Source organism: Brachycentrus maculatus, unplaced genomic scaffold, assembly GCF_059751285.1.
Source record: "Brachycentrus maculatus isolate JH-2025_06_01 unplaced genomic scaffold, ASM5975128v1 h1tg000077l, whole genome shotgun sequence".
Taxonomy (NCBI): domain Eukaryota; kingdom Metazoa; phylum Arthropoda; class Insecta; order Trichoptera; family Brachycentridae; genus Brachycentrus; species Brachycentrus maculatus.
Genome location: NW_028280831.1, coordinates 1,976,129 through 1,993,505, shown reverse-complemented (window position 1 = coordinate 1,993,505; position 17,377 = coordinate 1,976,129). Strand labels below are relative to the sequence as shown.

Here is a 17,377-nt window from a genome sequence, read left to right as displayed (position 1 = left end):
GTTCTGGAGGTCCCGGATTCGATTCCCAAGGGGGGTAAAATAAATATAAGTGATTTTTTCACTGTCATATTTATTCAATATTACCCTGGACTGGTACCTGAAGCGGAGGGCTGAACACCTTTCCTTCATGTGTAAACGATCAAGATAACACTGCGTTTATATGACGCAGTGCCCTATGCACCATTGGGGTGCGGATAAGGGTTTTATTATTATTGTAGATAAATTTTTGTGAATAAAAGCTGAGCTTATGTGGTTGAATAAAAATACAGTGAGAATCTCTTATGATTTGCACCCTTGGGAATCGAATATGGTGCCTCCAGCAATGTCACCCAACATGCTAACTACTACACTATGGAAGCGGAAGAATAGGATAATAGGTGTGCACTAGTAGTCATGTAGTCTATGCAAGTTGCATTTATCCAATTATTAAAATAATTTTTGATTTTCTGTGCACACTTATGTCATTAATTTTAAATACATATTTAAAAATACAAATGCACTGATAATAACATCACAGGTACAGTCAAATACTTTGATTTAACCCAGACACTAATGGGTCTCACCGAGTTTGGTAAGGGAAGAATATTCTAGCTACTGCACTTTTTCAAAAATAATCTAAATCCATTTGTGCATAAAGTATTACCAAAAACAGGATACTATGGAATATTAAGTTCTGGAATAAGGTTATATAAATTGAAAAACTACACATTTTAAATAGAAAACATTTTCTTTATTTATGTTTTACGAGTTGTTAGTAATAATTTTATGGTATATACATTATAACAATATATGTACTTAAAATAGAATATTCCAAATTGTCAATTTGGGTTTTTTTTATCATTATTAACTTTCTAGAATCACATTTTAAGGACGGAATATTTTTGCAAAGACAAATTGGTGAATTATGATTGACAAATACATTTGTATAAATAATTAATTTCAATAAAAAAAACTAACTTTCAATTATTTCAAAATAAATATATGATGTAATCTCTAATGTTTATTAGATATGTATGTTTGTATTTAACTATGTATTGACTAAAATTAGTATGTATGTACATAATATCACTTGAATTTATCTAATTTTTTTTACAGACTTTATAATACAAAATGGAATGTATTGTAAAGATGAAATACTATAATTTGTACAAAATAATATACACAAGTATGTATTGTATTTACAAAAATTCAAATAACATTACTTTGTATAAAAATATCAAATAAAGCTTAAACCATTAAATTATCATACTATACATTGAGTTACTATTAAAAGGATGGAGTGCTACTGTCAGGCCTTAATTGTTTAGTATGTACATCATTGTATGCTATTGTAAATACACTTTGTTTTTCAGTTATCGGTAATCTTTTAACATTTTGTGAATTGGTCTGTCCCGCTAGTAGAGAGGTCATCGCAATCCCGGAGTCATCATCTTCAACGCCCTTGAAATGTTTCACAGAAACATTACTTTCCTTATTACTAATTCCAGTAGATACATTATTATTTGGAGATTCAACATTTGTACTTTTTAATCTGCTTTCTGGATCGGTTTGAGACTGAACATCGTCAGAAGAATTCAAGTAAACTGTCGTAGCCTGTCCAGTTGGTGTTACTGTTTGGATAGGGGTATTGACAGGTATCTGATTTATATAGAGGGGCTGATTACTAGCCGTTTGTTGGTCAGTCACCGGACTCTGGATCCCTAAATACTGAGGAAGGTGTGTTGGCTGAATGAAACACATTGGATTTTGATTTTGGTACTCCCGCTCGTATCTATGCTCTGAATGCTGCAAGCGAGGATGAGTGTCTGGTAGAGGTCCTTCTGGAATAGGTTTTACCTTTTCTTCTTTCATAACGCGTGGATGTAATTTAGAAGACTTTTCTTTTACCTCTGATTTAGACTTCTTCGATTCGTTGAGTTTTGCTTTTTCCGAATATTTCTTTTTTGAACTATCTTCACTCGTTGCTTTCTTATCACTTTGCTCCTGATTATCTTTCAAGTTTTTGTTTTTGTTTATAGATCGTTTTGGTTTAGGTGGAATAACTTTGTTTTCTTGCTGTACTTGAAAGTTACCGCTTTTGTTGTTACCATTATTGTACCACTGCATGTATCTTGGAACACTTTTACTAACATCTAGAGTTTTGTCAATCGGTTTTTTAAATTCGCCATCGGTGGTTTTTGCTTTGACAATTTGTTTCCTTATTTCAGAGTCTTGATCTTGTAATTCTGTAATGGATAAATTTCTAAGATTTTTCTCTTCGACATCTGATTTCTCTGTTGAGGGTTTATCTTTATCAGACAACTTACTATTGGCAGAAGAGTGCTTACTGCTCAGTATTTCATCTTTAATAGAGATGGCATCTTTTGCGTCCGTAGATGAGCCTTGACGAGAAAATACTAAATTTCTTTTGTCTCTACCTGTACTTTTTCTACTTGATGGATTTTTTTCATAAATGTTTTTTCTTTCTAAACTGTCGTCGGTAAATTCATCAGAATTTCTTCTAGAACCTTTACGTTGTCCCTCATCGTCTGAAGCTACGTCGCTGTCTTCGTACATGGTACTAGCTGTCTGGCGTAATAATTTTGGACGATTTTTTAAAGAATCATCGAGGGAATTAGATATTTCAATCAAGACATCCTTTTTTAAAGCTGACCTTACAGGTCGCTCATTTTCTATTGAACTATGATCTTTATGAGCCGGAACATCATTCACCATTTTCCTTAAAATACTCGCCTTTGTTTCACCATATGCTTTATGATATTCATCTTTACTTCTTATTTTTCGTGAATGTCTATCAGTTTCATTATCAAATGAAGGCTCTCCTTCTTCCATTATAGGAGTTCTAATTTTTCTTTTAACCTCTTCTACTTTTATACTTCTTCTTGGATGTTCTTCTTTGTATTTTGATTTCCTTCTCTTGGGCTTTTTTCGTTTTACCCATTTAATTTTTCTAGGACTCTGATCAATATACATTTCATATTCTTCTTCACTAAAAGACTCATCAATATCACTTCTCGCCTTTCTTCTAGCGGGTCTCATATTCAATGGTTCGGTTTGAGTACTTGTATGACATTCTGTTTGTGTAGCCATTACGGAATGACCAGGTAGACTTTGTGTTTCTAAATTTGTTTCAAATTGTGATGCTGCATCCTGATAATGATTCGATTTATCTTTTTGAAGGAGAATTCTTCTAAGCAATTCATTTTGTTCTCGAAGCGATGTTTCCAAAATGTCTTGCCTCATATGCAACGAGTTTGGATAGTTATCGTAATTGTTTCTTCTCTGACTATATCCATCTAAATCAGTTGGTAATACAGTTCCTGGGATTGGTAACTCTAAACTTTGATAATTGTTGTCACCTTGATTGAAATGAATATTATTTATAGGCATTTGATCATTTACAGCTTGAAGTAGTCTTGAATCTTCGATATACACCTTTTCATTGGCTAAAAATCTTTTGTTTTGCTGTCCCATTTTGGCACGGAGATTTTTCACCTCATCACCTTGATCTTCTATGTACCTTTGCATCAAAATATCTTTTCCATTATCAACCACTACATACTGATTTGGTATTGCAGTTTGCCGAATTTGTTGATGACGAGGAATATTAACATAACGTTCTTCCTCCATATCTCCTCTTGTGACAAGTCGAAGAATCTCTGTTTTCCCTTCTTTTATAAATAGTTGATCTCGTCCATCAATGAGAGATGAGGAATCTTTTGGTTGGTGCACATTTTCATGTCTTCTTAAATTTTGTTGACTAGTATTTCTAGCTATTGATATCTTATCAGCATCTTGCTTCATGTAATCTACTTCGGAACCTCTCTCCATTTCATGTCGTCGCAATGAATCAGCGTCAGCATCATCTTCTGTTTGTTTATGTAAATTTTTGTTCGATCCTCTATATCCAGCTATTCGCGCATATTCACGATCCATATCTTCCATATAAATATTTCTCTCGATAATGTAATCATTTCCATTTTGGATTTCCTTAGTGTAAATAATGTTTGGACCTTCCCTGTAATAATAAAAGGTCATTATTAGTTATACAATATTGAATTGTATACAAAAAGTTTTATACAATTTTCGGGTATGTGTTTGGGTGAACAATATATTTTTAAATGCTACATTACTTAGTATGAGATTATTGGCATTTTACTGAAGTATATATGAAATATATGTAGCAAAAAGTAATGAAAATATTGTGATATTTTACATACAAAAAAGGATGTTACTGATATTTAATTGATTTCTTGTTAAATTAATTTTTAATTCAGAAAAAGATCAATATTGCAGATAAGGTACTTGGTATGCTACTTTAAAAAGGTATTCTTTTTCACTTCAAACTCATGATTTAAAAGTGTTTAAATCTAAATTCTACATTTAAAAGATACTAACTTTATACTTTACCCACTTTTTATGATACAATATTTTATTATAACGTTTAAGTAATTAATGAGTTTTCAATTCTTTTTAATAGAAAATATTTTAAATTTGCAATGTTGATATCTGTGACTAAGGCTAACAAATGACAAATAAACAAACTGCACATGACAATTAACTGTCACGGTACAGTAGCACAATTCTGAGCTCCATCTATAGAAATATTCATATTGAGTTGCAGTCGTTGTGGAATATATGAGGGGTTATTCATTATTATTATTGTGGTATGTTAAAGGTTAGTACATGCAAAGGTGTAATTATTAGATTTATTGGGGAATAAATAAAAAACTCTATTATAATTTACCTTAATTTGACAGTATGTCGGTCTTCTAGTTTAATTTCATTTTTAGCGGCTGTTGGTGTGAAGAGGTCTCCTTTGGCGCCTGCTGAGCGGATGGGGCGGATGTCTGCTGACTCCTTGGACTTGTTGTTCCTCCTGTTGAATCTCCACTGCGTCGGTTTGGTCCGGGCGTCCGACTCCTGAGCACTCCACGCCTCCTTCCTCCCGTACCACTCGGCCGCCTGGACTGACTTATTTTCCTTGTCCCTCCCCTTTTCTCGAACAACTAAATGAACGTCGTCGTCTGTGGAGTTGACACGGATCACTCTTTTCCTAAAATATTTGTATTACTTTACGGGATATTTCAATCCAACTCTCTACTATTAGTAATTTTAGTAGCTACGCTAATTACCTCGGGGGCATGTAGAGAGGACAGCCGTCGCAGATGCAACAGCAGATGAGGGATATGAGAGCGAGGGTGATGCAGATTGCCAGGAAGATCAGCAGCCAGAACAGGACTTGATTCTCCGCCTTGTACACGACCTAGAACACAAAATGCTTACATTCAAACAAAGATTGCGTACTTAATAACGTACAGTTCATATTACAACATTTTGAGTGTGTCCAAATACTTGTTCACAAAATCTGGATTATCTCCAATTACAGGAGTTATTTTCATATTATTTTTGACATCTCATCAAAGATGAAGAAAAATATGGAAGTCTGGGGATAAGAGTTTCTGCTTAGTAAAAAAGCTTCTTTACATCTCACCAATAGATGTCTCTAGTGAAGTTCTAGTGATTCAAGAACAAGGTTTCCAAATTGGTTCATATATATAGAACTTCCAAGAATTTGAGTGATGTGGTTGTCAATAATGGGTAGAATTGGTGAATGTTACACGTGTGTAAAGTGATCACTTAAACCAGCCTATGACGGTCGTCAGCCCCGTAAATGCCCAGACTTCCATATTTTTCTTCATCTTTGATGAGATGTCAAAAATAATACAGTTCATATTATGTATATCACTACTATAAACTACATTTTTTATTTAGTTTTAACTCACCACAGAATCATCAGAGCTAACTGCAGCTGTAGCAGCAATTGTTTTATTATTATTTAACTGTTGTTGAATGTGACTGACATCAACGAGAGAGTTTCCAGTTGACAAAATGGTAGCTACGACGACACTCCTACAAAAAAGGATATATATGAGTATATGGTGAATAAAAGAGAAAAATTATTAAATTAGAATGCATGCAATGTTATATTCTGGAGAACATTGAGAATGCAGTTGTGAACCGAATTTGTATTTCGGTTTCATCCACTGTATTCAGAGTTGTATTTTTATTCATTTAGCATTTTAACTATTTCTGAATATAACTACTCTCTTATAATCTAACTACCTCTCTTTCCCACCACTTCCTGCAGTGACATCGGTAAGTCCTACTTCTGTTCCTTTGTAGGGTCTGATTTCTGTTATTGTTACTTTTCCTCCAGTAATGGTGCTTAATATTTGCTCAGTCTTTTCTCTATCTGGTTTGAGTCCGGGAACTACAAACAGCATAGTTCTTGTTTTGCTCTCTGGAGGATATACTCTAATGGTCGTCATGGAATATCTATGCGGTACTCCTAGATCATATGATCTTGCTGTTAAAACATAGAACTCAGATTCCTGCTCAGTACCAAATTGACGTTTAATTCTTCTTCGTGTGTGTGGACTGGTTTTTTTCAGTGGTTCTAACAGATATAGTTCACCTATAAAAAAATATATATTAATGTATGAACGGAAAGAATTTTGACAAGTAATAAACTGTTTTTATTAATTTTGTTGTTTTATTCTTGCTTACCTGTTACTTCATTCAATGCAAACTTGTTTTCAAAGTTTCCTAAGATGATTTCATATCTGACTATGTTATTGGGCGGTTCAGCATCTTTGTCAACTGCTTTTATTATTGCTGGAGATGTAAAGTTTCTTAAATTAGCCGCCAAAATGAACTCGTATATCGTTCTTTCAAATTCCGGTGTCTCATCATTAACATCTAAAAGTTTGATGACAAGAGGAACAGTTGCCCTATTTCCAATTCCATCATTGTCCCTAGCTTCAACTAAAAATCTTATATCTGGCATGGCTTCTCTATCAAATCCATGGTTGTTTGTTGCTATCGTTATCAGTCCTGTTTTTGGATCTAAATTCAATGACGTGTTTAGGTAACCTAATATGGCGGTGTATTGAATTTTTCCAAAAACGCCCGTATCGACATCTTCCGCTTTTACTTGAACAACTCTCGTTCCAGCTGTAGCATTTTCTGCTAGTTCCACGTGGTAACTTTCTTCAATAAATGTTGGTGAATTGTCATTTACGTCATTTAAGTATACAGTTACATTAACTGTTGTGGATAAATTAGTAGCCGGTCCCAGCTCTTGAGCAACAATCTGAAAAAAAGTTTTTTGTCATTAGTCAATATGCTGATATTGTGGATAATTTCTGACGATTTTATAAAATGCCAAGAACATATATACGTACTTGAAATGTAACTGAATGCCTTTCTTCGAAATCGAGCATGCTATTATCTCTTACTTTGATAAGAAAATTAGCTCTTCTCTCTCCGACGCTTGGAGATATTTCAAATGTCCCATTATTTCCCGCAAGACTCAAAGAAAAAACTCCATTCTTCCCCGAGTCATCATCATTTACTTGTGGAATATATGGATCGGCGAAAAATAAGGCTGTGCCCTGGGGACTATTTTCATCAACTCGGGCAATATAACTGAAAAAATAATATGTCAAAATATACATACATTTCTTATAATTGTCAATTGATCTTATTTTATTTCCTAATCGAATTCGTAATACTCACTTATCGTTTTCGAAATATGGCGGCGAGTTTCCCCTCTCGGGCATGATGAACGCCAACTGTACGGTGGCAGACATCGCTTCCGGTTCGTCTCGATGAATTTTCACCTCCTCGGCTATAACGGTCAGGAGAACAGGAGAGCCGACGTGTGAAATCGCGGCAATGTCGTCTAGCGGGCGCTCTAGTGTCACGTCACCTAAAAATTTATGATACCCTGGTAAATGAATATCGCAACGAAAGAGTTTAAATTCCGCGCTTCGAAAATAAATGAGTTGGTTGATAAATTTAATTTATTGTTTTAATTAAGTAGGTACTCTGTTTTATTTAAATTGATTACTCCGCGTGACTTAAGACACCTAAAGTGCTTTTCGCTTTAAAAAACATAGAATCGTGCCTATTTCTGTAAATCCAATCGAATTTTCTGTCACCTCCAATAGTGGCGTGACAAGAACAAATTTACCAAGTAGCTTTCAGGTTTTAGTAGTTACTATACAAAATATGTAGTGTGATACGAGGTTTTCAGACCAAGCGTAAATGAATTTATTTTGAAACCACTGCAAACAATGATTCCGATATCTTTTATTAGGATAAAAAAAAATATGAACAGTATTTAATATTGATTTAAAATAACATATTTTTTGAATATTGAAATTCATTTCAATTCATTCAGTAGTTTTATGCTATAAATTCTATATGGAATAGGTATTTAAAGAAATGCCTCGAACTATATTTTAGCCATTGAGAGACATTAATAATCTATCCGAATTTAGAGAGGTGTTATGTTACATTTAAATCCCACATCAAGGCATTAAACAAAAACAAAGAAAAAACACGATACATTTAATAAACTAAGATTTATGAACAAATACCTACTATAATATCTTGCCTTGGCGCCTTATTTGCATATGTCTAGGTTTTTTGAACATTTAAATAAAGGCAAACTTATATTTACGTATTTATGTGTTTTTTCTCCTTAAAATGGTTTAGAGCGCGAGAAATAAAATTTATTAGCACGTAATCAATATATTCTAATCTGCGAAATATTTGAAAAAGCTACAAAATAATTTATTGTTTTTTTTTCATATCTTTATTTAACAAAACACTTTATTGAATTTCAAATAAAATATCGAGATTAATGATGCAAATTTTGTCCGCCTCAATCGGGAAATGGTTGGAGCATCTAACTACCGTGCTAGAGGTCCCGGGTTCGATTCCCAGGGTGGTCATGTTACTACGTCCCCCCTATCTGACTTGACTCTCTCATCCATTAAACGACCTTGATCTCCTCTAACTCCGCTACCAACCGGATACCTAAATCGTTTTACTGCTGAGATTTTTTCTTACATGTACATATGCTAAAATTACTAAAATTGTTCATTTTATTAGGAGTCAATATTATTGACGATTCGGAACAAAACTGCGACACAAAATCCCAGCTCGACAGCCAAAATACATAGGCTTCATCGTCGACATATCGACGGCCCCGCTTAGATCAATATATACCAAGGTCGATATTTCGATTCTCATCAATCTACAACGTTTAAGTTTTCAGTATTGGTCTTAAGCAGTTATTTTTTTAATGATTTGCTTAATTGTTTTATTTTGTTTGCATGATTTAAGAATGAAAATTTATTTACTCCGAAAAACTTTCAATTCGTAATATAAAACTGCATATTTATATTTATATATATATATATATATATATATATATATATATATATATATATATATATATATATATATATATATATATTTATATATATATATATATATATATATATATATATATATATATATATATATATATATATATATATATATATATATATACATATACATATATATATATATATATATATATATATATATATATATATATATATATATATATATATATATATATATATATATATATATATATATATATATATATATATATATATATATATATATATATATATATATATATATATATATATATAAATATATATATATATATATATATATATATATATATATATATATATATATATATATACTATATATATATATATATATATATATATATATATATATATATATATATATATATATATATATATATATATATATATATATATATATATATACATATATATATATATATATATATATATATATATATATATATATATGTATATATATAAATATATATATATATATATATATATATATATATATATATATATATATATATATATATATATATATATATATATATATATATATATATATATATATATATATATATATATATATATATATATATATATATATATATATATATATATATATATATATATATGTATAAATACAATGTTTTATATACGTGTGACGTTTAAGAAAGACTACATTATCTGTAAATCTTCAAGTCCGCGGAATACAAGCGAATGATTAAAATATGTACTCATATCCTTCACCATAGAATGGCATTTATAGATGTGACTACTATTCGTAGCAACATTTATAGATGATAGCTCTCATGGTAAAAACTCGATTTGTTTCAACAAAAGGAGTTACAAACCTCCTTGATAATACTGCCGCATATATCCTTCTAAAAACAATATGAATGCGACCGGCGACTGTCCACAGTTCGGAATAATTTAGTATGTTGGAAACCAGTTTTATCGAAAGTAAAAAAGAACTGCAAATAAATATCTCTACGTTCGTATATACGTACATAACATAGGAGAAAAAGGAAATACTGCGACCGATTTTTACAAATACGAAATACATAATATTATTTTGATCCGATTGAAAGCTGTCCCACCGCATGCCCAGATCTGATACAGAAGCATCTAGGCTTCCTGACAGATCTGCTCTTGCTAAGCAATTTTATTTTTTAACTAAGTTGCGAAATTTATTGAAAATGTGAAACAATATAAAATTGTATCCCGATTTTACTGTGAATTTACATTTAAAAGCTTTCAATATACCTGTCACTGCCAATCTAAATAAATACAAGATTGTAAGTCCATCACCAAATTTTCTAGAAGTTCCCCAGTGTAGGCAGTGAAAGGGATTAGTGTTTAGTTCAATTAGTCAGCTAGATCCAATTACGACTCGACGTTGGCCGGTACACAGACGCCCACAACCCCGACCAGCACAGCAGACAGACACGGAACAGTGCAAAGACATTATTTTGATCCCTATTTGCAGCCAATGGAGCATAGGGCACCGCATCGGTTGACGAGATGGCAACGTGATCGTTAATTATGTAGTCATGTGCACGGTAGCCAAACGCGCTGACCACTACACTTCAGAGACGAACGATTGATCGATTTAGAAGGAAAATTACTCACAATACCAATATTTGACCACATAACAGTTAAAAATATTAACATAATATCGCAATTGACACAAAATTAACCGCATTTTCAAAGAAAATTATACGTATGTACACCTCTTTAATTGGCCAGCAATTGACCTACAAAAATAAATTATTTTTTATTATTTTTTTACTCACGCAAATATGATATACCTACTAAAGAAATACCTTCGTAGGTCGTGCCGTTTTGGACAAGGAAACCTTGGAATTTTTAGAAATTCATAATATATTTATAAGGTAATAAAAAATTTGTGTATTTCTTAATTTCGTGCGTCGAGTATGGTCAGTATATTACAGTTTGTGGAACTATTATTTAGGTTATGCCCCAATTCAAAAGTCCATTTAAAAATGTACACGGACTTTTGTTTCATTTTTCGTCAAACAAGATAAAATCAATCCAGCGCGGATAGATTAAAAATGTTTTTAATTATTATTAATAAATTTATTGCACGTGGATGATTGACATTAATACTGATGGAATGTGACGAGTGACGAATACTATAAAATAAATTTTGTTTTTCACATTTTCTGTTACCGGTCGACCTTGCCGCGCTGACAACAAGGGTCGATTGAAAAGTGGCCTTTATTTGTAAAAAAAAAACAGTTTTTTTTTTAATTAAAGCTTTACTTAGTAAATACCAGTATTTCTTAAAATCCACATCATTTTCAAAAACCGTGTTTGCATCGAAACACGCGTCACAGTAGATTTTAAGAAATAGTGGCATTTACTAAGTAAAACTTCAATAAAAAATGGATAGATTTTATTACAAAGTGACTGCCGAATCAATTAATGAAGTTTTTTGTTCTTGTTAAGATAGTCTCAATTCATAGGTATATAATTGGTATATTTTTCCAATTTTAATTAAACCCACAAAAACTGTTTATGAAGATTGCAAAATACGCATTGTCTCGTTTGGAAAAAACACCGAGTAAAAAATAAATAAAAAAAAACTAAGAAAAAATATAAAACTACTGTACTACTGTCAAGTCTAGATAAAATAGTAGATGTAAATAATGATTAAATAAAATGTCTAATTCTTAAAATTTAGCTATGGAGACTTTCGAGAAAATCTTATCGAAAGAGCAGTTTATTAATGCATTTTATTTTTATTTTCTCTATCTACTTTTTTCAATAAGTGTTTTTTATTTTTCATTATTTTTTAATGTAATTTATGTGGTTAATTCCTTGGAAATCCTAATAAAACAAAGACGCTCACTTCCCCAATTGACGAAATAGTTTTCGCCACCTTCAGTGTTCTCTCATCACTCCCTGGCCGATGTTCGACTTCAATTTCCATATTATACAAGTTTATCTATGTTTTATTTTTAGTAATATGTTCTTTCTTAAAATTCATGTGGATTACTGTTACCCCTCTCCAAACGTTACAAAGAGTTATGCTGCTAGAACTTAAACAATGCGTTACTTCTGGTAAAGTTTTTTTCTCTAAACTTATCAGTCGATCCTAGTATGTTATGCTTCTAAACAAATATTACTATAAATTATTATCTCATCTTGGTACCTATGAATTAAACAGTTTTTTGTTTGTTCTTCCGCAATTTAAATTAGCATGAAATTTGTTACGAGCTGCCAACTATTGTTTATAAGACAGGCATATGCCAAACACACAAATCTCTTATGTCAAAAATCGCTCATTCTAATTGTAGATAATTATAAAATTTGCAGATCGTAGCGAAGACCACTCACATAGCCTACCTTGTATACATCGGTAGTTACTCCTTTCTTTTGTCCCTATGTCTCTTAATATATCTACATACTAGCATTTACAACAACTTTATATTTTAGACTTCGCCTACGGTGGGTAGTTAAGTTTTACTCGTACGGACATATTATTATAATATTATCTCGACCTCTTATCACTAGACTGTAAAGCACCCGTTGTTTCCACCTCCTCGTTATTTATACCTCCCCTTCAACTGGTTTTAACTCAAGGAACGTATTACGTCCGATTTCATTATGCAAGGAGGTCAAAACTTTAATTTATTCAAGGGAAGTACGGAACGTGGAGATCGGTACTTTGTATACCCTAAGGCGGCGTAACAAAAAAGAAAACATAAGTCCAATTTAATTGGTCTCTCCACTATAATTTAAATAGGAAAAAAAAACGGACAGTCGAGACTTAGGTGTTAAGGGTAACTGACTTTTAAATAGGTAGTTTGTTATTAATGACAACTGGAATCCGACTTGAAAAGTTTTGAAAACTATTTCAAATGGAAAAAATACAAACATTTTTAGATACGTTACTTAATATTTTAACGTCTGAGGAAATAAATATACCAGGATCGCATATATTTGCATATCTAATCAAATGGAGCAAGATAGTTATAATGTTCCAATTAAAATAAATGCTTTTTTCTAACCTGTAGTCTCGTTGATGTTGAAAAATGTCGTGAAAGGATTTCCCTCCGACACTAGGCCGTAACGTATTTGCCTCGGTGCTCCCTTATCGCCGTCTTCAGCGTGTACCCTCACGACAATGTCGCCCGGAACCAAGTTCGGCTGAAGGTGAGTTACCGGGGGAGCAGATGTAAACACGGGTGGCATATCTTGCACGTCTTGGACTATAATCACAACTTCTATTCCCGCTATGTTCCTGGTATCCTGACTAGGCTCTGCATATGCATCCTGTGAAACAAGACATTAAATTGTTACTTTTTTATGGATACCATAATAATTTTCATTAAAAACTAAATTGTAATCAAATGTACATACGTTTGCAAGAACAGTGAGGTGGTACATAGATTGTGTCTCAAAATCCAATGGACCAATTAAAAAGATTGTTCCTTCGGTTGTTTCAGGCGACACCAGTTTTTGCCGAATCGCAAACAGCGGAGAACCCTAAAAAACGAATTAATATACAAATTATTGTTATTTATTACTACTGCTATATATGTATATTCCTCATAAAAAACAGAATACAGATGAATTGAAATTTAAATAAAATAATGTTTAGCGTTTTAAATAATCGATGTACTTTAAATAATCACGTTTTACCATTTCGGATACAAAACGTTTTAGGCTAGTAGATAATACCAGTTCGAAAAAAAACTTATTTGAGGGGAGATTGAATACAAATCACGTTTTGAATGATGAATACTTTTTTTAGTCTTACCCATAGTTCCAGGTAAACGGGTTTCGTTTGTAATGGATTTTTTCTCGCGACAATGTAGTCCAATTCCGTGCCGCGTTTGGCGTCCTGTAAAAGAAAAGAAAAAAACATGTAGAGATGGCTCGTGACATGAAGATTCATTGTGTAACATACAATGAACTGATACTATGCTGAATCAATATTAATATAAAAAAAAACATGATTTCCCAAGTTACTTTTTTGTTTTTAACGATCTTGTTACTAACTTTGTATATATTTTCATGTTTTCTTAATGTATTTTAATACATATATATTTTTTATCATGTACCTACTATTTAAAGATATACCTAAACACGTATAATACACCAAAAAATGTTTTTTTGTACACTATAACGTATGCAGTACGTATTGCGATGTTACATATACATAATAAATATTTCATTAGTTCCATATAAAGTCCAAATTCATTCAGTGTGCTTGTTTATTCGCTGTTTGTATTTGGATAAAATACGGAAAGGTATATTTCTTTCAACCGTAAAGGGTAATAAAAACCCACGTTTTATTACTGACCAGTTTCCTGTTTGATGGTATCCCCTTCGTCGACCATCTATTTAAATTCTAAGCACCGAGTTGACTGCTCAAGTATCATTTACCCGAATCAATGTATAATACAATAAAAAAAGTAAAGTATTTAATACTAGGAATAGTAAAGAAACCGATTTTTGTTGAATCTAAACAGCGAAAGACTACTTTACTATAAAATACTAGCCAAAGATAAAGATGCAAACACCTGTATTGCTTTCATATTAGACAAGGAGGCAATGTAGAAAGATTTCATATTATTTTTTGACATCTCATCAAAGATGAAGAAGAATATGGAAGTCAGGGCATTTACGGGGCTGACAACCGTCATAGGCTGGTTTAAGTGATAAAAATTTAAATGATATTTTCTGGCGTTTCTCATGTGTGTGATTATAATCCAGGATTCGGACCTCACATACTAATATAAGAGTATTTGGACACACTCAAAATGTTGTAGAAAGATTTCAATGTCATAATAAAATTTGAAACGTGCTTCATCTGAGATGATAGTCTCAAAATCATGTGTAACAAGAATGTTAAGAACATTAAATTGATTTCAATTTTAAATGGACAGGCGTGAGCATCCAAGAATTCGAACCGTGAAAGAATCGCATTGTTCCCTTCAAAACAATGTCAAAAGGAGCCTCGGAATGTGATATGCTTTTAACCTTCTCTCACGAAAGGGTCCTCCTGAGAAATGAATTCAGTTTCACCATCACATAGTGCAACGGCCACAGAGCTCTGCAATTTAAATTATATGAATCCAGTATGTGCTTTAGGCGTGTTTGACTATCACGACCGAGGCTTCTGTATAACCATAGTTTAGAAACTTCCGTGCTACAATTTAGGAGATGATTGTTGCCAATCTTTGTGGAAAATTAATAGAACTTTAAGCTGCGGGTTATTTGATCGTGCGGGTGATTTGAAAACATCTGGATCAAATTACATAGAAGGTCGGTAGAAATGGTCCACAAATAAATTCACAATACTTTATGTGGCGTTACTATCTCGCTTCAATCTAAACTGAAGTTCGAACGTTTTTATTTTGGTTCTACTTTTCAGAAAGTTTCGAAATGATACATAAATGCGTACCAGTATTATTATCATAAAATGTAAGTTAATTGCCGGTTACATGGACAGCCGACGGGATACATGATATTGAAATATTACAGTATGGAAAATCGAGTAATTCAAATTGACATTATCGTAAAATAAAATAAGATACACAAGAAATACATAGTATATTATATCGATGCCTTATCTTTGTGGTAATTAAATAATTATGGAATAAAAATTAGATTTTGTAATTATATTTTGGATTGGCCTCGGGAGTTATCTCATCATTAATGATAATTTGTAAATATAATAGTCTTGACATACATAATTAGTCGATAGTAATAGTAAAATTAGCTATCATTGTGAAAAAAATTAAATTATAAATTAATAATAAAGAGTTAATTTTTTTTAACATGGCTTAACTTTTTACAATTAATTACTATAATATAACGGAGTTTTTTTTTACTTCTTGCAATCTACTACGATACATATATTTTTGCTAACGTCTTGCCTTATTTTTTGACATCTCAACATGGATGAAGAAGTATATGGAAGTCTGGGCATTTACGAGGCTTACGACCGACAAAGGCTGGTTGAAGTGATTACTTTAGACACGTGTAACATTTACCAATTCTACCAAAAATTCCAAATTAAAAAAAATAATAACTTCTAATTGGATATAATTCAGAATTGTAAACAAGTATTAGGACACACTCATTATGTTGCAACGTCTTACCTATTTAAAAAATGAGTCTAGCTTTAGTGGTTGAAGAGGGAAATAATATTATTTTTTGACATCTCATCAAAGATGAAGAAGAATATGGAAGTCTGGGCATTTACGGGGCTAAATTTAGCTCCGTAAATGCCCAGGCTTCCATATTCTTCTTCATCTTTGATGAGATGTCAAAAAATAATATGAAAATTACTCCTGTAGTTAATAATCCAGATTTTGATTTTGATTGAAAATAACTCATGTAATTAATAATCCAGATAATCCAGATTTTGTAAACAAGTATTTTGACGCATTCAAAATGTTGTGAGGGAATTAATAAATTAAATTAGCTTATCTTACCTCTGGTACCATTATGAGAGCCGGGATGTGCGGGAAGATGGTGTCTCGCGGAGTGGTGGCGTTGGTAGCTGTGATAGAGCAGGATATCCTATTCGTCCTCCCCTTGGTGTTCCTGACGGACACCCTGAAGTCCACATACCTCCCTGGTTCCAGCCTGCGCTGCAGGATGACGTTCGCCTGACAGACGGAGTTGTACCGGGTGCACGGGAGGGTCTCGACAGACACGTCAGAGCGACCCGTCTCTCCTGGGAAAACAGAAAGCGAAGGTTAACTTATTAAAGCAAACTCAACCTTAAACATTATAAATTGAATTTATTTATTTATTTAAATTGTATTTAGTATAATATATTTAGTTTATATGTTTGTCTTAAAATAATACTAGATGTTTATAATTAATAATAAATTTATAAGGTTGGTCCCTTAAATAGATACAACAATACAATAAGCACAATGGATTCAATATCTTATATCAATCAAGATTTGTCACATAGCTTTTTTACTTGCCTTATTAATATTTTCTAAATAAGACACCACTGAATTTGATTTTGGTGTGGAAATTCACATTGGGTTATTGATATTGTTATTCCAATCGACTAAATATAGACTAATAATATT

General features: G+C 32.0%; 1 protein-coding gene across 1 annotated transcript in view; it reads right to left on the bottom strand.

Annotated features, from left to right (window-relative positions):
- Positions 1–1,128: 1,128 nt before the first annotated feature.
- The window catches only part of LOC148311097 (cadherin-86C-like), a 63,864-nt gene continuing 47,615 nt past the window's right edge, over positions 1,129–17,377 (bottom strand). The window contains exons 4-15 of the mRNA XM_088257301.1: positions 16,763–17,007; positions 14,077–14,160; positions 13,677–13,802; positions 13,325–13,589; positions 7,582–7,774; positions 7,248–7,491; positions 6,571–7,156; positions 6,127–6,478; positions 5,787–5,913; positions 5,136–5,266; positions 4,748–5,056; positions 1,129–4,018 (exon numbers count right to left, since the gene is read on the bottom strand). Of these exons, the coding sequence (XP_088113427.1) occupies positions 1,267–4,018; positions 4,748–5,056; positions 5,136–5,266; positions 5,787–5,913; positions 6,127–6,478; positions 6,571–7,156; positions 7,248–7,491; positions 7,582–7,774; positions 13,325–13,589; positions 13,677–13,802; positions 14,077–14,160; positions 16,763–17,007 (5,414 nt within the window). The 3' untranslated portion in view covers positions 1,129–1,266. The remainder of the gene's footprint in view (positions 4,019–4,747; positions 5,057–5,135; positions 5,267–5,786; positions 5,914–6,126; positions 6,479–6,570; positions 7,157–7,247; positions 7,492–7,581; positions 7,775–13,324; positions 13,590–13,676; positions 13,803–14,076; positions 14,161–16,762; positions 17,008–17,377) is intronic.